Genomic DNA, 24,063 nt, shown 5'->3' on the forward strand with positions numbered 1-24,063 from the left:
GAGGAGTTCTATGTTTAGTGTTATGAGGAATCTCCATACCGCTTGCCAGAGTGGCTGAACCAGTTTACATTCCCACCAACAATGAAGTAGGGTTTCCTTTTGGCCACATCCCCTCCAACAATTGTCATTGTTAGTTTTCTTGATATAGGACATTCTTACTGGGGTGAGATGGAATCTCAATGTTGTTTTGATTTGCATTTCTTTTTTGACCAGTGATATAGAGCACTTTTTCATATGTCTCTTGGCCATTCTCATTTCCTCATCAGAGAAGTCTCTTTTTAAGTCTTTAGCCCACTTTCTGAGGGGGATATTGGTTCTTTGCGGTTTTGTTTTGGAGGAATGTAATTTTTTTAGTTCTGCATATATTTTAGATATGAGGCCTTTGTCCGTTGTATGGCCGGTAAAGATCTTTTCCCAATCTGTGGGCTTTCTGTTTATCTTGCGAGCTATGTCCTTTGCCCTGCAGAAGCTCTGCAGTTTGATGCAGTCCCATTTGTCCATCCTTTCTTTGATTTGTAGCATTTCTGGGTCTTTGTTAAGGAAGTTCCGTCCTGTGCCAAGGAGCCCAAGTGTTTCTCCTACTCCTTCTTGTAGTCTTTTCAGGGTATCTGTTTTAATTTCGTGGTTTTTGATCCATTTGGAATTGATTTTGGTGCAGAGTGATACATAAGGATCTAGTTTTAGTTTGTTGCATGTGTTGAACCAGTTTTGCCAGCACCAATTGTTAAAGAGGCTATCTTTCTTCCATACTATTGTTTTAGGTCCTTTATCAAAGATTAAGTAGACGTAGTTCTGTGGGTTCATTTCTGGGTCTTCAATTCTGTTCCATTGGTCTTCAGGCCTGTTCCAGTGCCAACCAATACCAAGCTGTTTTTATTACTATAGCTTTATAATACAGCTTGAAGTTGGGTATTGTAATTCCTCCAGCACTGTTCTTTCTGCTTAGGATTGTTTTTGCTATGCTGGGTCTTTTCTTGTTCCATATGAATTTCTGGATTGCTTCCTCTATTTCATTAAAAAATGGTGTTGGGATATTAATGAGTATTGCATTGAATTTGTAGATAGCCTTTGGCAATATTTCCATTTTGATTATATTAATCCTCCCAATCCAGGAACATGGGAGGTTTTTCCATTTCCTTAGTTCTGCCTTAATTCGTTTTTCATATTTTTAAAGTTCTCATCATAAAGGTCTTTCACTTCTTTGGTTAAGTTTATTCCTAGGTATCTTATGTTTTTTGAGGCTATTGCAAAATGAGTTGATTTCCTGATTTCAGCCTCCGCGTTCAGGTGATTAGTATATAGAAATGCCATTGATTTTCGAGGGTTTATTTTATATCCTGCAACATTGCCAATGTTTTGATCAGCTCTAGTAGCTTGGGAGTAGAGTCAGTGGGGTTCTTTAGGTATAGGATCATGTCATCTGAGAAGAGAGAAAGTTTAACTTCATCTTTTCCTATTTGGATCCCCTTTATGTTTTCTTCTTGTCTAATTGCTCTGGCTAGGAATTCTAATACGATGTTGAAGAGGAGGGGAGAGAGCTGACATCCCTGTCTTGCTCCTGATTTTAAAGGGAATGGCTTTAGTTTTTCACCATTTAGAATTATGCTTGCTGTTGGTTTGTCATAAACTGCCTTGATTATATTCAGGAGTGTTCCCTGGAATCCCAGTTTTTCTAGGGCTTTTAGCATAAATGGGTACTGGATTTTATTATACGCCTTTTTCGTGTCCAGAGATATAACCATGTGGTTCTTTACCTTGCTCCGGTTGATGTGGTGGATTACATTAATTGACTTGCATATATTGAACTTTGCATCCCTGGGATGAATCCGGTTTGATCATTGTGTATGATTTTTTTGATGACCTGTTGATGTCGATTGGTCAGAATTTTGTTGAGAATTTTTGCATCAATGTTCATCAGGGAAATCAGTCTGTAGTTCTCTTTCCGTGATGAGTCCTTGCCTGGTTTTGGGATGAGGGTTATACTGTCTTCATAGAATATGTCTGGTAGTGAACTTTCTCTTTCAATTTCATTGAAGAACTTGAGAAATATTGGTGTGAGTGCTGTTTTGAAGGCCTTGTAGAATTCTGCTATGAATCCGTCTAGACCTGGGCTTTTCTTGGATGGGAGATCACTTACTGCCGTTTCTATTTCAATACTGGTATGGGTCTGTTTAGAAGGTTTAAATCTTCATGGTTGAGTTTGGGGATATGAATTTTTTCTAGGAAATCACCCATTTCTTCCAAGTTCTCGTATTTGTTGGCATAAAGGTTTGCAAAATGGTCCCTTATTGTGTTCTGAATTTTGATTGTTTCTGTGGTGATGTTACCTGTTTCATCTCTGATCTTGTTTATTTGAGTGTGCTGCCTTTGTTTTTTGGTCAGGTTTGCTAGGGGTCTGTCTACCTGTTGATTTTTTCAAAGAACCAATCTTTATTTTGTTGATTCTTTCGATGTTTTTTTTTTTTTGTCTCTAATTCATTTAATTCTCATTTGATTTTAATTATTTGCTTCCGTCTATTGACTGGGGGTTTGCCTTGTTGTTCCCTTTCAAGATTAACGTGCTTCCTTAAATTACTGAGTTGCTGTTTCTCCAGTTTGTTGGTGTATGCACTCAGAGATATAAATTTTCCTCTGAGTACTGCCTTTGCGTGTCCCAAAGGAGCTGGTACTTTGTGAACTCATCTTGGTTGAATTCCATAAACATTTGCATTTTTGTTTGAATTTCTTCAATGACCCACTGATGGTTCAGCAGTGTGTTGTTTAATCTCCTCCCCTGTTAGTGAAATCCTGGGGCTCTGTGGTTCACACAGCTTGCAGGTAGGCCTTGGGTGTCCTCTGTAGATCGGGGATGTGAACAGTCTTGGGAACCGTGCTTACTCCTGTCTGCTGTGGGGCTGCTGCTTTTAATGCCTGGCTTTGAATAGGCTGTGGACTCAGCAGGGCGAGGCGCCTCTGGGCCTGGTTTACCTGGCTGAGAGTCGCTTCCCTGGGGGAGGTTCCTTCCTCCTGGGCAGCGCAGCCTCCTGGGCAGAGCTGGCTATGGAATTCAGCTCCATTTTCTGTTGGGAATTGGGCTTCCTCTGTGATGGGACTGTTTATCTGTCTCGGGAACTGTTTGTGCTCCGGTCCGGTTCCGTGCCACCGGTAGCTGCTTGCCACTTTCAGTTTTAATTTAGAAATTTTAGTGGGCAGGGCGGGGCTCCTCTGGCTGAGTTCACCTGAGTGTCTGAGCCATGGCCCGGGACGAGCCTCCCACCTGGGTAGGGGTCGTTCTCCTGGGCGCAGCTGGCTCTCAGTGGTCGGTCCCTTTTGCCCTTTTCAAAGATGGCCCCTTTGTCCTTGCTTTCCCCTGGCCCCCTTTAGTTCTAGTCTGGTCTGACTCTATGCCAGTGTCAAAGATGGCACTTTGCTCTGGGGGTGGGGGAAGGGCTACCTCCCAGAAGCTGCTCTGTGGGCGCAAGTGAGAATGCCTTTTGTGGGGTACTCATGCTTTCTCTGGGATTTCAGCCTGTCCATGCTCAGCCTGCGATCTGCGTCTGTCTGCTGCCGTGTGGAGGATTTCTCCCTGGTCGCCGCTGTGTGCTTTAGGTGTGCAGAGTGCAGGGCGCTGTGCCAGCACTGGCGTGGCATCGGGATGCTGCCCAGAGCTCAAATCTGTGTTTTCAGGCCAGCAAAGTCGATTTTTCCTTTCTGGCCAGAATCCCTGTACTGCTATAACTTACTAGGGCTGTCTTTCTAGGAGTAAAAGTTTCTGTAGAGTGGTAAAACTGCAATGTCTGAGGAAGCTCAGCTAGGGTTCTGCTGCTCCTCAGCTGTCTTCCCAGAAGTCTGGGGTAGATGTTTTTAAGAACTCTGTTACACAGGTAGATGGACAGGAAACAAAGTCAATTAAGGTATGAAGCAAATATAGATGAGATCCACTTACATTGCTCTTTGGGCAAATTAAAGTATATCTGTGAAGTTAGAACTGAAAATGAAGACCATGAAAGCTGTTTTGTTCTAAACTTCTCCCTCTAGTTAGTGATGAATTATACATGTGCTCCTGAACATCTCCTGAATGAGAAGTATCAGTATGTGCTGACAAAAGTATTTTGATTTACCCATAGTACCACTTTACTTATTACTACAAGCTTCATTCACGTTGAATTCTTTTCAGTTTTGGGACGTTATGTCATCATGGCAGGGTCTCAATTTCAGAGCACATGATGATTAGATTATTTGAAGTGACTGACATTTTAGGACATGCCAAATGTCCAGTGGCATGACTACTTCATTTCATCACCATCGCATGACAAGGCTTCCCAACCAAACATCAGTCTAGAACTCCAGAGCTGACGATTGTTTTTTTCTCAACTCTTAAGCAAAATTCACTTTGTTATTCACTGCCAAACATCATTTCCTGTGAAAAGCACAAGGCCTTCCAAGACACTGTGAAAGAATGATAAGCAGAGTGGTATTAAGGCCACATTTGTTTTTGTCCTTAACGATTTCGCTGACTCTCAGTGAAGTGCTCAGGTATGACAGGCCTATTGCCACGTATTACAGTGTTTAATTTAAAATATTTAAAAGATTTGGTCATAAAGGTATTTTCTTGTTGTGTAGAAAGATTCTTATGGAGCACTTAGCTGTAGAGCCATCTGTTACTAAACAAACTAATAAAAAAATGTATCCCCAGAAGAGAGACAGTTTTAAGAAATGTTTACTGAGATAGGTTTAAAAACTATGGTTAAAAAACTTTATTTAAAGGAACTTTGTTTTTACATTGACAACATAAACACACTAAAGAGAGAATAATGCTGTCCATTCTCAAAGAGTGCTGAAACTAGACAGATTTGAATCTGTGACATGCCACAGATTGTTTCTGAGTAAAAACTGACTCCTTTTTCCAAATGTACAATGTATGAATCATTTTTAATTATATATTAGTGTATTTTGATTTTCCTATTTGAATTTTAATATTCACGAGCTTATATTATGTTAAAAACTCTGAAGTATTTTAAGTCAGTTGATCTGAGGAGTGTTTCAAAAGTGTATTTTGGAAGAGGGTAGATAATCACTTGTACTCTAAGAAAAACTAACTGCTTAAGAACTAAGTACTTTCTTCTTAATACATTTTTATTTACTTACTTTTGATAGCCCAGGGATTTGAACTCAGGACGTTGTGCTTGCCAGACTGGCACTCTACCACTTGGGCCACATCCTTACAGATAGGAGGCTCCAACATCTACCTTAATTATTATTTTGTTAAAACTAAAAAGTTCTCTTCTGAGTTCAAGTGGGAGGAAGAAATCTCCTGATGTATCCTCTAGGACAAAAGTGTTCTCATTCTGTCACAATGGGGGTGTGAGGAATGATACCTACAGAGCAGCAAAAGTTTGAGATATGTTAAAGGCAAGATGAGGGTCCAGAAATTATTGCCCCAAGAATGAGATCAGACTTTTGTCCTTGGAGTCTAGTGTCTATGTATGCCATCAAGAATTTTCTGAAATTTAGATGATAACACAGGCAAGCATTTTAAGACAAGATACTACTCTTGATGCCCCATCTCATTGGGCTTATTGAGACATAATTAAAAGCAAATGGACCAGTTTCTGTAAGGCAACATTCACACTTAACTTCACAGAGTAGACACTAAAAAATGCTCTAAATTAAATCAGTTTTACAAAGATTTTTCTGAGAAGAGGATGCATTCAGTTAAGACCCTGGTTACCGTGTGGATGATTATTGAATGGAAATAGGCCACCTTTTATCTCCCTTCGACATTAAGATGCCTTTTGTTTTGCTCTCCTTTACTTGAATGGAAGGCATTTTATTTATCTTTTTTACTAATAAAATAAATATTTTATTAACAAATTCTGAAAAATGTGTACAGCAGAATAAAAGTGGTGACCAATGTCTAAAGACCTACAAAGGATGTACACCACATGATTTTGTTTTTAACACTTTATATAAAAACTGTATTATAAATTCTAACTTAAACCTATTTGAATACTAACACTAGCACTGTTTGTATAAAGAAACTTAATAGTAAAATACAGATACAGAAGACATTTAGTTTTGGTCCTTATGGAAAAAAGAATAAACATGTTTTGTTTGTTTTTTCATCATGGCTCCAGGCCCAAAAATCAGAATATAAGATGGTTATTGCAACGTCCTTACTGTTTATCCTTGTAATGCTTGTCACCAGTCATAATAGCAATGAACTCCTCTTGGTTAATTTCTCCATCACCATCTTTATCAAATTCTTCTATCATAGACCAAAGTTCTTCATCACTCATATTTTCACCCAGTTCTCTAGCAACACATCGCAAATTCCTCAAGCTTATTTTACCTGAATCATCATCATCAAATAGTTTAAATGCCTTAAGTATTTCTTCATGTGGATCTCTTTCTAATATCCAGTCTGTCACAACTTCATTAAAATCTTCAAAGGTGATTTTCCCTGTGGCTTCTCAGTCTTAATCTTTAAGAATTTTCAGTACACCAGCTTTTTTTTTTACATCAAACCCCAAGGCTCTCATTGCTACCTTTAATTCATGATAATCTATTGCTTTATCTTTGTCTGTATCAAATAGCTCAAAAGCATCTTTAAATTCTTGTTTCTGTTCTTCAGAGAGTTCACGTCTTTTTTTTCCTCTTTGTTTTGTCTACTACCAGCTCATTTCTCAGAGCTAAATTCATATTCTCTGCGGATGTGGAAATGTTCCACTCAAGAACAACTTTAACCCCATAGACAGTGCTGGGCCCCTCCACATGCAGTTCAAGAGACTCTGGGAACCCCTGGCCGTCCCCAGCACCACCCACTGCCCCCAAATTCCTGAGCCGAATGGAGGACATTTTAAAGTTTTAAAAGCAATTTTGTTCTAAATATATGAATACTTGTCCCAGTTTCTAAAAAGAAAGATCAGAGATAGAAAGGGTAAATCCCTTCCCTAAACCAACAAGAAGAACCGTGCAGTTTGGCTTTCTGCTGTAATTATTGTTGGATTGTGTGATTTCCAATGTGCTGGTTGCTTGTGAACTCAAGCACTTCCCCCCAGCATTACCTGTTCACCTCCTCACATTCACCACCACAGAGTCTCTATACATTGCAGTGGCATTTTACTCTGAATTTTTGCAGGCTCCTGTAGGCTCTGAGGAAATTGGCCTTTGTAGTTAGTGTATCTTTCTGAAGTAAATTATCAATAATACTAACCTTTTCCATTTTGGTTATTGATTGAATGTTTGCAAATGGCAACTTTTGCCTGTGGCAATTTAAAAACAAGTTCAATTTGGCAGTACCCTGGACAGTGAGTTTTACTTTTCTCTCCCCTTCCCTTCTTTCCTACCTGCCTTCCTCCTTCCCTCTTTCCTTCCATCCTTCCTTCCTTCTTTCCTAAAATAATAGAATTATTTACCTCAAGCACACTCTCCTAAGATTATTTTCATAAATGGGCAGAAAGAAGCTCAAAGTGCCTGATTTATGAGGTGTTTATGCAGTGTCTCACCCAGTAAACATGTATTGGGATCCAGAGGCCAGTGGTTGGAGCCTGCTCTGCACAGCCAGAGGGAGTAGGATCTCAGCCAGAGGTTTCCCTCCATAGTCTGTTTTGTAAGCCAGATCGTAACATCATAAGTTCTACAATAGATATATAAAGAGGAAGACCAAGCCTAACTTTACTACATTTACATTTGTCTGAAATTCCAAATACTTTACATCAGTAGAAAGAAATCCACATATATTTCTTTTAAGAATCCATTTTATAAAGCATAATAGTTTTATAAATTCCTTCCTAATTTATCTTTTGAAAATGTAACATTTCTTTTTTTTATTTTTTGATGGTAATGGGGTTTGAATTCAGAGGCCCAAATTTGCTAGGCAGAGGCTAAACCACTTAAGCCATACCTTTAGCGTTTTTTGCTCTGTTTTTGTTTTTTGGGGGAGGGTCTTCTGTTTGGGGGGGCCTTCTGTGTTTTGGGGTGGGGCACAGATGTTGTGTGTATGTGCCCATCATGGGGCTTGAACTCAGACTCTGGGCTCTGTCCCTGAGCTTCTTTGGATCAAGGCTAATGCTTTACCACTTGAGCCACAGTTCCACTTCCAGATTTTTGATGATTCATTAGAGATATGAGTCTAAGGGACTTTCTGTCCCTGGCTGGTTTTGAACCATTGTCTTTACATCTCACCCTCCTGAATAGCTAGAATTACAAAGTGTAAGTCACTGGTGCATAGTTCTTCTGTTACTTATTGAACAGGGTTTAATTTTTGCCTGGGCCAGCCTGGACTCCTTCCCATGGAGCAACAGCACCACACTCAGCTTTTTATTTGTTGGAATGGGATCTAAAAATCTCTTTGACTGGGATGGCCATGAGCCACAATTCTCCTGAACTTGCAGTAACCTCAGAGTTGAGAAATCCATGGAGGCACAAAGGTGACAAAGGAGTCTTTATTAGCCAGCCGGTGACTGCCTTGTCCTGGACTACAGCGTTTCAGAACTAAGAGCAGCCGTGACCTCCATTGGGGCAGGGTTTATAAAGACAAAAACTACTTACAGGTGGTTGTCTGACAAGAAAGCAAGCTGGTTTACTGAAACTGCATCAAAGGTCATTAGGGACAGGGATATTCTTCAGCTGCTGGACATTAAAGATAGTTAGGACCTGGCCGACAGCACTCTGCCCACACAGCTGGAGGCTAGAGTTTCACGCAGTTTCACGACTGAGGATGGAGTTTAACAAGAAATGGAAAACTGGCTTCTTACAATCTCAGCCCCCCAGAAGTAAGGATTACAGGTGGGACCCACCAGTACTTGACTTAAATTTTCTTAAAGTAGGGCACAAGTATACATTTTTCTCTTGAAATCAGTATATAAAATACTTCTCAGATTTTCCTGTATGCTAATATGTTCGTACATCGTTAAAGTTGGGTGCATTTAGGGTTATGTGTACTTTTTTTCATATAGACATGTGAAATTGTGTGGGTTCACAGATCTAGGTCTAACATATTCTCTTGAGCTAGCTAGAAAACTTTAAGTCTAGAATTTAGAATTTTTCCCACATCATTGTAAAGGTAGAAAATAGACCTAATGTCTGCTTTTCACAAAAGAAAAAAATGAATCTTGCAATCTGTATTTATGTTTTTTACAGGCATTGATTTTTGTACCAATATTCTTATATTCTCACCTTTTAAAAAATTCTTTTTTTTTTTTAATTTGGCCAGTCCTGGGGCTTGGACTCAGGGCCTGAGCACTGTCCCTAGCTTCCTTTTGCTCAAGGCTAGCCCTCTACCTTTTGAGCCACAGCGCCACTTTCGGCTTTTTCTGTTTATGTGGTGCTGAGGAATCGAACCCAGGGCTTCATGTATACGAGGCAAGCACTCTACCACTAGGCCATATTCCCAGCCCTTAAAAAAAATTCTGTGGGCTGGGAATATGGCCTAGTGGCAAGAGTGCTTGCCTCCTACACATGAAGCTCTAGGTTCGATTCCCCAGCACCACATATATGGAAAACGGCCAGAAGGGGCGCTGTGGCTCAGGTGGCAGAGTGCTAGCCTTGAGCAAAAAGAAACCAGGGACAGTGCTCAGGCCCTGAGTCCAAGGCCCAGGACTGGCCAAAAAAAAGAATTTTTTGAAAGGTGAGAATATAAGTATATTGGTACAAAATCAATGCAAATTGAAACTGCAGTGAAAAATAGTTGGTTAGTTGAAGAGTTGCTCTTTTTTTTAAAATGCCATTCGTTAAAGTCAGAGTTATGATATAATGCTTTCTGTAAAAGGTCAATTAGAAGTTTCCAAGGAGATTTAAAGTTTTGTGATACCTTCAAAATGTCAAGTTGAAGTTAAGCCAGGTTGTTATATTTGGAAGAATTTTTCTGTAAATTGGTATATATGGTGGGAAAAAAAATGTCCAGGTCACGGATAAGGGAGTGATAGGAAGTCTTGTGATGCCTGAAAACTCTAATTCCAGAAAAGGAATGACAAAGAAATTGAACACATTTTAAAATATAGCTCCCTGCATGCCAGGTTGTTGGGTTCCTTCCCCAGGACTGCACATAAATAAATAAATAAATAAATAAATAAATAAATAAATAAATAAATAAATAAATAAATGTTGTTGGGTTCCTTCCCCAGGACTGCACATAAATAAATAAATAAATAAATAAATAAATAAATAAATAAATAAATAAATAAATAAAATAAAATAAAATAAAATAAAGCACAAGGGCTTGAAGTCAGGAACTTAAGCTCTCACTGGGCTTTCTTTCTCCTTGCTGAGTCATATCTGCAGCCTGGCTTTTTGCTGATTAATTGGTAAGTCTCTGGTCTCTCAGACTTTTCTGCCCAGCCTGGCTTCCAGTCTCAGCCCACTGAGGATTACAGGCTTGAGCCACCAGTGGAGCTACCTGTGAAGTTTTTTAACTATTTCTAATCTGTAACTTCCCCCACTCACACTACCCAAATCCCCAAACCCACCACTCTCAACCACTTATTCCTCTACACCTTGCTTAGAAGATGATCTGTCTTTGTTGAGAATCAGAACACACTTCATCTCAAAGTATGAGATGTTGAAGGTCACACTTTGACCTTTTTGTTTTTAGTTTTTCTCCCTTGAAGTATTCTTTTAATAACAATAATAATAAAGAACATCTCTACTTCTGTAAGTCATAGACCTCATTTCAGAGACACCATATCCTAGACTAGAAGGCCAAGAAGCAGCAGAACACACATGTCTCTCAAAGATCCCTCAAGTTCATTACTCATTTCTTTTTCTCCCCTACACTTTTCTTTACAGTGAGAACAGAAAGTATTAAAGGATAAACCTGCTAGGCATTGGAGGCTCACACCTGTAATCCTAGCTGCTCAGTAGGCTCAGATCAGAGGGTTGTGGTTCAAAACCAGCCCAGGCAGGGAAATCCATGAGACTCTTTATCTCCAACTAACCACCAAAAAGAAGTGGAGTTGTGGCTCAGGAGGTAGACCAAAAGCCTTGTGTGAAATAGCTCAGGGATAGCACACAAGCCCTTGAATTCAATCCCCAGGACTGGTGAGTGCACACTCGTGTGCATGAGCACGCACATACAGATATACAGACATACACACAAAACAACAACAACAACAAAAAACCTTTACCAGCTTTAACATCAGGAATAAAGCTCTATTGTCTTGATTTCTTTTTCCCTAGGAAAAAAAAAGAAGCTTAGATTCTCCTGAAACCAGAGCTTTTCATCCCATGCCCTCTGGCTTTCGCCAAGATATAATACTTTGTCCCATGGATTATTTCCTTTTCTTTATACTTGCAAACCTCCCTCAGTACATACATCACGCAAACCTTCCACATGTTAGGCAGGTGCTTTATCACTGACCTACAGCCCCAGCCCACTTGTGAACAGTCTTGAATTTTTTAAACCAATATTTCTGTTTGTGTTACATTGTATGCTGACTGCCAAACCATGTTGGTCTAGCAGATATCTGTAGAGCCTTCCATCTGAGGAAAACAATATATAGCCTTCTCAAACACAAAATAACACTGCAGGACAGAGTGTGTCCTGAACTATTGCCAAACCTTGTACAGTAAGAGGATTTAGATCATGAAACATACCATGTCAACCCTTGCTGTGGGTGAGTATTTGGTTCAAAGATGATCACCATTAAGGAAAATCCCCACATGCTCAGAAAGCATAGAGTTTAGAACTATACAGTTACTAACATTTACCTGTAGTGTACATACAGTAGCTCTGAACATGTGTAACTTGGAACTACAAGTATATAACTATCACAAAATTTACTGTTACATACCTTAATATTGTCCACCAAACTAGATATTCATAGTTTTCATCTCAATTACTGAGGATGCTTGAATCATTTTCCCTATAATGCCATCCAACTTATGCTAAAAATATACCACTTGCCAACAAATCTAAAATTTTCACTTTATCACACAATGAGCACATTATGAATTACCTTCCCAATTCAAAGTGCACGTAGTGTGTACCTTGATTTTTGGGCACCACTTTCTTAAGACCAAGGAAACAGCCAATTACAGAATGATCTGAACAAAACTAATAAGGTGGGACTGACTGAGGGTTTCATGATGCCAGTTTAGGAATTTAAAAGTTCTGTTTTAGGGGCTGGGAATATGGCCTAGTGGCAAGAGTACTTGACTTATATACATGAAGCCCTGGATTCAATTCCCCAGCACCACATATATAGAAAATGGCCAGAAGTTGTGCTGTGGCTCAAGTGGCCATGTGCTAGCCTTGCGCATAAAGAAGCCAGGGACAGTGCTCCAACCCTAAGTCCAAGGACCAGGCATGGCAAAAAAAATACAAAAAAAAATTTTTTCTAAGCTTTGTTTTAGAAACTCTATTTTTTTCTAATAAATGATTAGAATATGATAGGCCTACTGGAGTCTTTTTTTTTTTTTTGTATAGTCCTGGGGCTTGAACTCAGGGTCTGAGCACTATACCCGAGCTTCTTTTTACTCAAGGCTTAGCACTCTACTACTTGAGCCACAGCGCCACTTCTGGCTTTTTCTGTTTATATTATGGTACTGAGGAATCGAACTCAGGTTTTCATGCATAGTAGGCAAGAACTCTACCACTAAGCCACATTTCCAGCACTGGCTTACTAGATTCTTAATCTAGTCATAATAGAGTAATATTAAATATTACTAGCAGAAATTTGGGGAAATCACAAATAAGTTAAAATGACTCCTAAATGGCCAACAAGGCAAAGAATAAATGAGAACAATTAGAAAATACTTTGAGATGAGTGAATACTTAGAGAAAATACTTTGAAGTATTCATTACAGACAGCATTGTTTACCATAGCCAAGATATGGAATCAACCCAGATGCCCTTCAATGGATGAACGGATCAAGAAAATGTGCTATATATATATATACAATGAAATTCTACACTTTCATTCAAAAGAATGATATTGCACTATTCATAAGGAAATGGAAAAACTTGGAAAAAATTATATAAAGTGAAGTAAGCCAGACCCAAAGAAACATGGTTGCATAGTTTCCCTCATTTGGGGTCATTAGAATGTGCCTATAAATCTATAAGTAAATGCGCTGGATGGTAAAATCCACCCCCCCCCAAATGCATTTGGACATGATCAATTATACAGGACTCTAAACATTCACTGAGACCAAAGGAAGATATTCTTAGGAGAGGATCATAAAGGCTCAATAGTTAGGTTCATATGATCATATGAAATGTTTATCAAAATGTACTCCAAGAAATGGAAATGCAGATTTTTGCTATTTTGCTGTTTTGTTTGTTTTCTCCTTTGTCTGTTTTTTCTATACCTTTTATTTTATATGCAAGTTTATCTATTTGGGGTAAGGTAAGGGCAAGCACAGAAATGAGGGTCAAAGAGTAAAGACACTATGTTGAAAATGAACTGTACTACTTATGGGAGGATCAGGAGGGAAAAAACTGGGAGAAAATGAGGGAATACACTGTTCAAAAAGAAATGTACTCATTACCTGACTTATATAACTGTACATCACCTTTACGATAACAATAAAAATATATTAAAAAATACTTTGAGGTTTGCTGATATAAGATGTAGATAAAGACATAGCATGCAGATACAGGATGTAGATAAACCAGTGCCTAGAGAGAAATACATATCTGTACAGTATGACATTTGAAAAGATATCAAGGCTGGTAATGTGGCTTAATAGTACAGTGCTTGCCTTGCATATAAGAAGCCTCTGGTTCAACTCCTAAGTACCACATAAAAAAGGGCAAAGGTGGCTCTGTGGCTCAAGCGGTAGAGTTGCTAGCTTTGAATAAAAAGAAGCCAGGGACAGTGCCCAAGCTCTAAGTCTAAGCTCCAGGACTGGCATAAAAAGTTTTTAAAAATTAAAAAAAAAAGAACAAAGATAACCAGTGACTTAAACTTCTTCCTGGAGACACTGGACATATAAGAAAAATAAAAGGCAAAAAATGTCATACGTCTGAGATGGAATGGAAAGGGAACTCAAATTGGATGTTAGGATGGGTGGTTTATGTGTTTTTGTGGAAACACAAGAACCACGCTCTGTAGGAATGGTATACAGTCATAAAATTCAATGTACGTATGTGAAAATGTAGCCAGGTAGCTTGATGGGGATGAGCTTGGGAGAGATGGAAGAAAATGATGGAAGGGGTAACATTAATCAAGCTGTGTTGTACTTATAAACTGATATGCTAAATTGAAACTGTTAACTAAAGGTAATTCTTTAAAATGTTAGAGGGGGGAATAAGTAAATGTATCAAACTCACTACAATTATCAGCCAGCCTTCTGAAGAATTTCTCCTGCTCTCCTTTCCTTCCTCTCTCTTTTCTCCCCATCTTCCTTTCTCATCTCTCTTTCTCTTTTTCCCCTCCCCTCTCCCTCCTTTTTGTCTCTCTTCCCTCTTCTCTCTTCCTCTCTCTCCCTTCCCCTTCCTTCTCCCTTCCCTTTGCTCTTTCCATGTCCTCATTTTGTCTGTGTCTCTGTCTGTCTGTCTCTCTCTCTGTGTCTCTCTCCCCTCCCCCTCACCTCCCTTCCCCAACTTTGTCTTTCTTTACCTACCTTCTACCATTAGCAGCTATTTTTTTGCCTGCTTTGGGGTCACAGAGCACTTGTAGTCTTGTCCTTGCAGTGTAACCTGTGCTAATTTGTCAGTTCATTGACAATGAGTATCCAAAAATAGATGTTTATTCCAAGATTGGAAACCGAGAGAGAGGGAGAACAGATTCCATGATCTAAAATTTTATACCCAAAGACAGAGCAAGAGAGGAAGGAGGTTGAAACAAAGACAAGCCTTTGACCTTTGACCTTTTCTGTAAACCTGGAATTCAAGTTCAGGAAAATGGAGCATTGGAACTTTGAAGAAACTAAAGAGTTGAGATCATTTTCAAGTAGAGTGATTGGTTAGTCCTATGTACAAGTGACAACAAATACAAAAAAAACGTTAGGTTTGTTGAGAGTCCATTTGAGGATGGTAATCCATTTTCTGAGGCAGGGTCTTACTGTATCACCCAGGCTGGACTCAGTATCCTTCTTCCTCATCCTCCTAAGTGCTAGGATTTCATGTATCACCACACTTAACAGTAATTATGAATTCTTAAGGGAACTCCTTCTGCTTCATGTGCTTCTCTGTGAAGGCACAGAAAAATATAAATGTTTCTATTCTATGTAGAGTTAGGGATAGAATGCTACAAATGCAGGGAGATTAATTCTACTGAAATCATCAGCCATGATCAATAGCCTAATAAGGAAAATGCTAAAGAAAGGCTAAAACACAATGGATAGTGAGCCACTAGAGGGATCATTAAACCAATAATCACCAGGAGGTGTAGTATCCATGTCCAGCTCCATGAGGGCAGGGAAATCATTTTGTTTACAATCAGTTCAAAGTTGGCCCCTGGGCAGTCATTTCATAAGCAAGCCAAAAGGAAGAATTGGAGGTTAGGCTTGAATGAGTGACAGAAGATGCTGTAACTCACATGGACCTTGTCTGGCATGTGTGTACAGCAAGGTCTCAGTAACTATTAGTCTTTATTATTCAACTGTTTGGACTTTGATAGGAACTATATATTTTCATAAAAATAAAGAGTTTAGAACCAAATTGATCTTTTCTAAGTGAATATTAAACCATTGTAATAATTAGGATTTATATATCCAACCATATTTGCATGGGATAGACAGACAACACTAATGCAAATTATCTTTCTTTACACATGAGCCTAAAATGGTTCCACAAGCCGAAGTGCAGGGTCCTCACTTTCATTGGCTGAAATTCGTTTTTTTTTTTCTACTGTGCTTATCACTACGGTGGACTATTTTATATCACTGAATCTTCTCCTTAAAGCATATTGACATTTTAATGGGCTTTTAAGAACCATTCTTAATATTTTCTGTCTAGGATTCAAGTCATATTCAAAAATAGGGGTGAGTGTTTATCAACAAAATGTTTACAAGAGGAAGCTAAAATGACATAATTTTTAAACAGTTGAGGTGTTTTCACATTTTGTTTTGACTCTGAGGATTCAGACATACAGTCCTTCATGTCTTTCAGGATGACTTGCCTGTTTTTAGATATCCTTTGCTGATGACCCTTTTCTTCTTTTTCTCACATGCCTCATAATGTAATTCCTTGTACAGAGTAGATCATTATGAATTCTGTGCCACTTGAGCTTTGGTAACAAAATAAGTAGTTCTCTCAAGTGTCCTTCCCTCTCTCCCTTTATGGTAAATTTCTTTCATGTTTAGTTCAAATTTCACCTCTGAAATTCCCACTTCTTGCAGTCAAAGCAAATAGGCCTGTCTGCTTTCCACATAGTTCATATCTATTGCATTTGCATTATTTACTAGTACATCTGTGTCTTATTCCTGCTTTTACCTGCCAAGAACAGAGGCTTTCGTCTTACTCCACTCTCTCCAGTGCTTTGTATGTACTAGCAATGTATGAAGTGCTCCAAAATTGTCTTGGACATTGTGTCTGACTGCAAGTGTATAAGCATGTTGTAGACTAAGGCAGGGAAACTTTGCTGCCAAGTGAGCACTGAGATGCAGCCAGTAGATGGGATGAAGTTAGAGGATGGTAGCTTTTTGCCTTATACCCAGTTTTTGTTTTAATTGCATTATTAAGGAGTTGAACAAAGACATTAGAGTTCCGTAAGTCAGGTTATGAGTACAGTGCATCTTGATCAGTGTCACCTGGGCCTAGCGCCTGGGTGCTATCCCTGAGGGTTTTTTATTCAAGACTAGCCCTGTACCACTTGAGCCACTACTCCACTTATGACTTCTTTTGGTAACTAACTGGAGATAAGTTTCTCACAGATGAGCTGGCTTTGAACCACAGTCCTCAGATCTCAGCCTCCTCAGTAGCTAGGATTACTGGTGTGAGCCACTGGTACCATTTTTTGTTTGTTTGTTTCTTTGTTGTTTACCAGTCCTGGGGCTTGAGCTCATGGCCTGAGCATTGTCCCTGAGTTTCTTTTGCTCAAGGCTAGCACTACTTCTGGCTTTTTCTATTTAAGTGTTACTGAGGAATTGAACCCAGGACTAAATGCATGCTAGGCAAGCACTCTACCACTAAGCCACATTCCCAGCCTGGTTTGTATTTTTTTAATTAAGAAAAACACATGGGCTGGGCTGTAATCCTAGCTACTCAGGAGGCTGAGATCTGAGGATCAAGGTTCAAAGCCAGCCTGAGCAGGAAAGTCTGTGAGACTCTTGTCTCCAATTAACCACTAGAAAACCAGAGCTCAGGGACAATACCAAGGCCCAGAGTTCAAGCTCCGTGACCAACAACAACAATGCAAAAAGCAACCACATGCTACTCAATATACATTTGTTAAAAGTGTAAATGGTTAATAAGATGTTAGCAATAGTCATATTTGGGTATATGCTTTCTAGATGTTTCTTTAGGCATTTTTTCTTCATTGCTTGAATTTTCCCTTTCAGGGTGTGTGTGTCTGTCTATGGGAGGGGATATTTCCGTTTTAAAAAGACAGTACATGAAAGTGACAGTTATAATAAATAAGTGCTTTCAATGCAGTTAGGAACCCATTGAGGTTGAGTCAAAGTGGACAAACCCATGCTTTGGTACTGAATATCCATATATGGTTTAAGAAAGGAAATTTTATGCTCTACGTCAACTGAGAGTCTTATGAGATCCCAGCCCCCCACCTCAAAATATCTTTCCGCATTGCACATCCAGGAGATGGAGGAAGGAAAGTGATCAGCCAGCTGTCACCTGGCTCCACACAGGACTAGCCTGGGCCAAAACTAGCCCCGAGGCCCCAAGCCTGCTGGAACCTGGAGTGGGAAGTGCAAGGAAACACCTGGAATCTGGGACATGGTGAAAATCAATTGACTCCACCAACCTGACTAGATGCCATTCATTTTTCAGTTACTGTAATGAATGCATGCTGGATCCAGACTGCGGTTTCTGCTACAAGATGAACAAATCAGCTGTCATTGACTCATCCTGCATTCCAGTTAACAAAGCATCTACCAACCAGGCTGCCTGGGGCAGGTATGTCACTGTTGCCCATAGTGAAAACACACCATGCAATTTCAAAATGAGGTACATATTTAAGTTTTCAGTGTACAGTTTGCAGGTCTTTTTTTTTTCTTTTGCAAGTCCTGATGCTTGTCATTCATTTGTTTAGTGTATATTAGCTGTAGCAAGACATGTGATTATGTAATGCATATATTATACTTAAATCAGAATAACCCTTCTGTTGCCGTCTTTCTCCCATATCCCTTCCCACCTACTGTTTAACAGCTGTACTCCTTGAGGCATGCTTTTTGCTGGTTATTTTGGAGATGGAATGAATCTCTTGGACTTTGCTGTCAAGGGTGGCTTTGAGCAGTGATTGTCTGGATCTCAACCTCCTAAGTTGATGGGATAACAGACATAGGATGCCAGTGCCTAGCAGGGCAGTAGTTCTTTTAAAATGGTATTCACTACATTACCTTGCAGCATGTTTGGGTATAGCAAGAAAAGACAAGGTGTTGGCATCTGTGTGCCCCAGCCTTTGGAAATCAAGATTCCATAGCCAACTGTGCCTGAAAAGCAAGAGGAGTGTATTTTGAGGTTTTGAGGGATCAAACACGGGGCTAACAAGAACTCTACCCTTAACTTTTCATCCCAGCCCACTTTAAGAGTTAAGATCTTTAGTTTTATGAAGATGTTCTTAAAGACTACCAAGGTAGTACATTCCATTGAACCATTTCCCCTGTGATTTCCAAACTGTAATTTTCTGGACTTTGGTAAAAAACAGTTTTAAAGTGAAAATAAGTTAAAGTCCCTATTCATTCTTTCAGAGAACAATTTGGCTTTTTCCCTTGAGTTCTGAGAGTCAGTGAAAGTAAGAAAGATAAGAATAAAAGTTGGTACTCATGGGCATGCATCCTGTCCAGAGGCCATAAGATTTTGTCTCTGGCAGAACATGTTGAATTGTTTTGTTTTGTTTTGTTTTGCAATACTGGAGTTTGAACTCAGGGTCTCACACTTGCTAGGTAGCCACTCTATCATTTAAGCCATGCCATCGGTCTAGACATGTTAGTTTACTGTGAACACATAAATGAAATATTTATACAGAGTAAATGTATGAACTAATATTCATATCCATGAACTCAAAATGCCTAGATGTTATTTACAATGGCCTTAACCTCATTTGTGTTTTAAATTCCCATGAGAAAGGCTAATGCACTCTGATCCTGTTTACCTCCCAGTACTCAAAAAGCTGTGCAAGCAGAGTCAGGGACTTGTGTCTTCTAAAAGCTTCAGCATTGGTATGAGTCACTGTATGTCATCACAAATCACTTTATTAGGAAATTAATCCAAAGATATGGAAGCAAATTTTATGGTACTTGAGTATATGTCCACACTGCACAGAAATATAGGAATCACAAGGAGATAACACTTAAACTTCACATATAAAAGAACACATTTTAGAGATACCAGCATGTAACTTTTACCAGCCAAACCTCATTAGTGAGCTAATTGCTTGATATTCTGGATGTGCTAGTTTGCAGTTTATAAACATTTAGGAGATGGAGCTACTCTAAAGGGAGGTGGCAGGAAAGCCACTTCCTTCCCATTATCCCCTGCACCTCCAACATCACATACACACACACACACACACACACACACACACACACACACACACACACACAAATGCAGGTTTAAGGCACAGTGAAACTTGAGAGAAATCCTCAGATGCAACAGTGAAAGAGATAGAGAGGTGATCTCACCTGGGATGATCTAAGAGGGCACAAGCATGTAGCATAAGTCTGGGGTGTCAGTGCTGCCAGAGAGAATGCAACAGGCCTTGCCTCTCCTATAATGCAGTGATATCAAGGCCCTGGAATAGGAACAAGTCAAGCTTTACCTGATCAAGCTAAGCTGAGAATACTACCCATTTTTGCTATCCTCAAGAGATAACAACTGAAAATTCTATCTCCCATAAAGAATTTCTTCTTTAGGAGCTTTTTCTGTGAGGAACTATGGGTTCCCATTGCATACTGCCTTTATATAGTACAATCACAGGTTAAAAACTTGTTAAAAATAAATTAGCAGATCTGGGTGCAGTGATACAAGCCTGTGGTTTCAGCTACTCAAAAGGTGGAGGCAGGAGAAGCTCATGAAGCCAGAAGTTCAGAAGCAGCCTGATCAGCACAGTAGGGCTGTTGAATTAATGAATGAACGAACAGTGGGTTCTAAGCTGGAGACATCCATAGATCCATCTCAGGAATAAACATAAAATTGTCAGTACCCAGGATGTCTGGGATTCCCATGGGAAGCACCGTTTTTGTTTTCATTTTATTTTTGTGAGACATGAACTCCCTATGTAGCCCAGACTGGCCTTAAACCTGAGATCTCCTATTGCCTCAGCCTTCTGAGCATTATGGCATGTGCCATTATGCATAGCAGAAAGCAACTCTTCCTAAGTATGGGAAGACAGTACAAAGTATAAACTAAACCAGTTAATGAAGGTGCAAAGTCTACCACATGTGACAAATGAGAGCAAATGAATACCTAGACAATCTGCATTCACAAAACAATTGAGAGACAAGAATGTTATACATTCAAATATATATATATATATGTTAATGTGTATGCATGACATATATATTAGGACTCAGTAAATTTTGCCAGAAAAACTTAAGCTAAAATTCTAAATAAATAACAGTATATAATGCAGTATGCCACCTTTAAAAAATTATCTTGTACAAGGGAGTTTCAGTTCAACATATCAATTTATGAGCAAGCCTCTTGCATCCTTCTGCCACTTTTCCCAACCCCACCTGTGGAATGTCAAGTTACTGTACTTATTATCTGTTTAAAATATGAACCATTAAAGAGGGAACCAAGAAAGTTGAAATGAGGGGAAAAATGGTTACTGGTGGCTTATGCCTGTTATCCTAGCTACTCAGAAGACTGAGAACTGAGGATCACAGTTTGAAGCCAATTCAGTAGGAAAGTTTAGAAGGTTCTTATCTCCAATTATCTCGTTAACCAGCAAAAAATTAGCTCAATTGTTTAGAGTTCTAGACTTGACTAAAAAAGCCAAATGAGAATAAGATGCCCTGAGTCCAAGCCTCACTACAGGCACCAATCAATCAATAAATGTGGGAACAATTGTATAGATAAAACACAGAACAAAATTAAAATGTCACTGCAATAAAAGTTAAACCAATTAAGCACAGCTATTAAAGATCTTTAACCTGAATTCTTAAACTATTGTTTGTACACTGCTTACAACAATCTCAGCAAAGTTGGAAATAAAAGAAGTGACAGAAATTAAGTGAAGGCCAAAATTTTTAAAGTGGAAATTAGAGAATTTGTAGAAGTTTCAGACTTAACTTAAAAGTTAAATAGTGAACTTAACAGAGTATTTCAATTTTTTTCAACATAAGATTTATTTCTTTGTCAAAATTTGTGTGTTCAATCACAAAGAAGGAATTTCATAAATTTGTGTATATGTATTACAATAAATTCTGAGTCAATCTACTCATGTTTATTTTGGTCATTCTGGCCAAAATGCGATAAATTTGCAAAACAACATATTTTACCACTTAGCTTAGTTTGGAAACTAAAATTTCATATTGATTGCATTAAGACAAAGTCAGTGAGAAACAAGGTGCCAAGATAAACAAGTGGGTCCCCAAGAATTTAGAATAAGAAGTTAATGTATGCCTGCAGAGTAGAGGATGGAAACTAACACCTAAAGGTGATAGGAATAATGCAAAAATGGCAGGATCAAAACACACACCTGTTTCTCTTAGAGAAGTTGAAAACAATGTAGACACTTCTGAAAATACTGACCAACAAGAAAAAAAAGAAAATGACCAACTGTTTAAAATAAATGTATGCCATGTAGAGCAAATATCTTTTAAATTACCAGAGAACACTAGGAATCACATTCTCTGGATCATTTTCTAGAAAAAGTACAGCTTTTCTAGACTTAACTGGGAACTCCTTTACATTGTCCCCATTTTATGGATGAGGACAGTGGTATCTTGAATGGGTTCCTCATACAAAAAGCCAGAAGTCCGTCTTCTCCAGAACATGCACAGGTAAGTAATAGAAGGATGCACATTTTATAATGAGAACATTAGAGATTGAGCTTTTATTTCATAAGTGGCCCTGGGACAGTCTGGATTACGCTCCTGGAAAAGAGGCAATAATGTAATGTTGGTTATATAACACAGCTGTGCTAGTTTTAAAGACAAAGGAAGAGCATCTTGAAAAACAGTTGCCATCAAATAATGCTCGAGGGTGGGTTTTTCTTTACTTTGTACACTTTTCCATCATATACTTTATAGAGTAGAATAAACATTTCCTAATAGACAACTGCGCTAGAACATTTTTTTTAAAATCTGTGTCTGGTCATCCGCCTCCATACCTCTGGTCTGCCAAATATACTCAAAACCATTAAAATACTCTAACCTGGAACTTCAAACCTCCTGACTAAAAATACTGCTAATGAGGGACACTTTCTTAATGTGCTGGTTCAGTATTTGTTTCCTTTAATGCTGCCAGTTAGCTCTGTAATTAGAAACCCTAAAATAGCTGGATAAATTCCCTGTTTGGCAATTCATTGTTCTGAGCATTCTGTCAGCAGAGACGATTTTCTCATGGCTGGACTATGAGAAGCAGGGACTGTGTTCTCTGTATTTTTCCTCCAGTTGCATGGATTCTAATCAGTCCAACCCCCCCCCCCCCCCGCCACTGTCTGCATACCTATGGTGCCCTTAGGCCTATACTTAGGACTGACCTCCTTCTTTTCCATCTCTGCTAGATTCCTGTTATATTTGTGCTCACATCACAGGTCAATTTTTCCTTACAGAAAACAATGCTTATTATTATTGCGTCTTGTCTTCTAATGCTACCCTTATGTGGCACACCTTTAAGAGGCACAGCCTGGCTACAAGATTAATGATGCTCAAACACTGTGTTAACACCCCAAGTCACTTGGATACCACCTGGTCCAGGAGTTCCCAGGAGACAAGATGGAGCTCTCAGAAACCTTGGCAAAAATGCCAGGCATTGGTGGCTCACACCTAGCCAGTTAAGAAGCTGAGATCTGAAAATTGTGGTTTGAAGCAGCCTGGGCAGAAAAGTCTGTGATGAGACTCTTATCTCTAGTTAATCAGCAAAAAGCTGGAAGTAGGGTTGTGGCTTGAGTGGTAGAATCCAGTCTCGTTTAAAAAAAAAATAGAGAGACAGTACCCAGGTTCTGAGTACACGCTCCAGTACCAGCACTCACTCTCTCTCTCTCTCTCTCTCTCTCTCTCTCTCTCTCTCTCTCTCTCTCTCTCTCTCTCTCACACACACACACACACACACACACACACACACACACACACACACACACACACACAAAACACCTTGGTACAAAGCTGACTCTGATGAGCAATGCTAAGCCACTGTGCTGGACACATTGTAGCAAAGGGGAGAATAATCTCTCAAGCTCAGCATCATCTGCAGTGCAGACCTCCACACACAGTCCTGGGAGCCCTGGCTGCTCTGTCCCATGCTCCTAGCCTACTCCCACTGTCAGACTTTGAAACAATGCTAGAATAACCTGGACATCAGATAGTTGTTCATGACTTGTCCTTAATGTGAACCAAGCCAAGGGGGAGAAGTTGCCTTTAGAGAAGCTGATTCAACTAGGGCTAAGCCAGGACCTTGACAGTGACACTTAAACGACTTGCATGATAATTATCAAGTCTTAAGTGACAGTAATTTGTGTTCCTATTTCTCTCCACCCACCCTACACTAGAAGTTCCAGTGTCTGTGTCCTGCACTACTTAAAACCGTGGTGTTTGTGCACATAAGTAATTGAAAACATGTAAATTCATCATAGTTCCAATTGAGAGGTTCTACTGTTCTAATCATTGCATTTCTTTCTTTTTTTTTTCTTTTTTTTTTTTTTTTTTTTTTTTGGCCAGTCCTGGGCCTTGGACTCAGGAGACCTGAGCACTGTCCCTGGCTTCTTCCCGCTCAAGGCTAGCACTCTGCCACCTGAGCCACAGCGCCCCTTCTGGCCGTTTTCCATATATGTGGTGCTGGGGAATCGAACC

The 24,063-nt window shown here is 39.3% G+C and overlaps 1 protein-coding gene and 1 pseudogene across 2 annotated transcripts in view; one reads left to right on the plus strand and one right to left on the minus strand.

The window, feature by feature from the left end:
- Slc2a13 (solute carrier family 2 member 13) overlaps nucleotides 1-24,063 on the plus strand; it is a 336,909-nt gene that overhangs the window by 252,965 nt on the left and 59,881 nt on the right. For both annotated transcript variants that reach the window (XM_048366441.1, XM_048366433.1), the window contains one exon: nucleotides 17,876-18,001. In XM_048366441.1, coding sequence (XP_048222398.1) covers nucleotides 17,876-18,001 — 126 coding nt within the window. The remainder of the gene's footprint in view (nucleotides 1-17,875; nucleotides 18,002-24,063) is intronic.
- Nucleotides 6,156-6,681, minus strand: LOC125356528 (annotated as a pseudogene).

Source organism: Perognathus longimembris, chromosome 1 (genome assembly GCF_023159225.1).
Source record: "Perognathus longimembris pacificus isolate PPM17 chromosome 1, ASM2315922v1, whole genome shotgun sequence".
In the NCBI taxonomy this organism is placed as follows: Eukaryota; Metazoa; Chordata; class Mammalia; order Rodentia; family Heteromyidae; genus Perognathus; species Perognathus longimembris.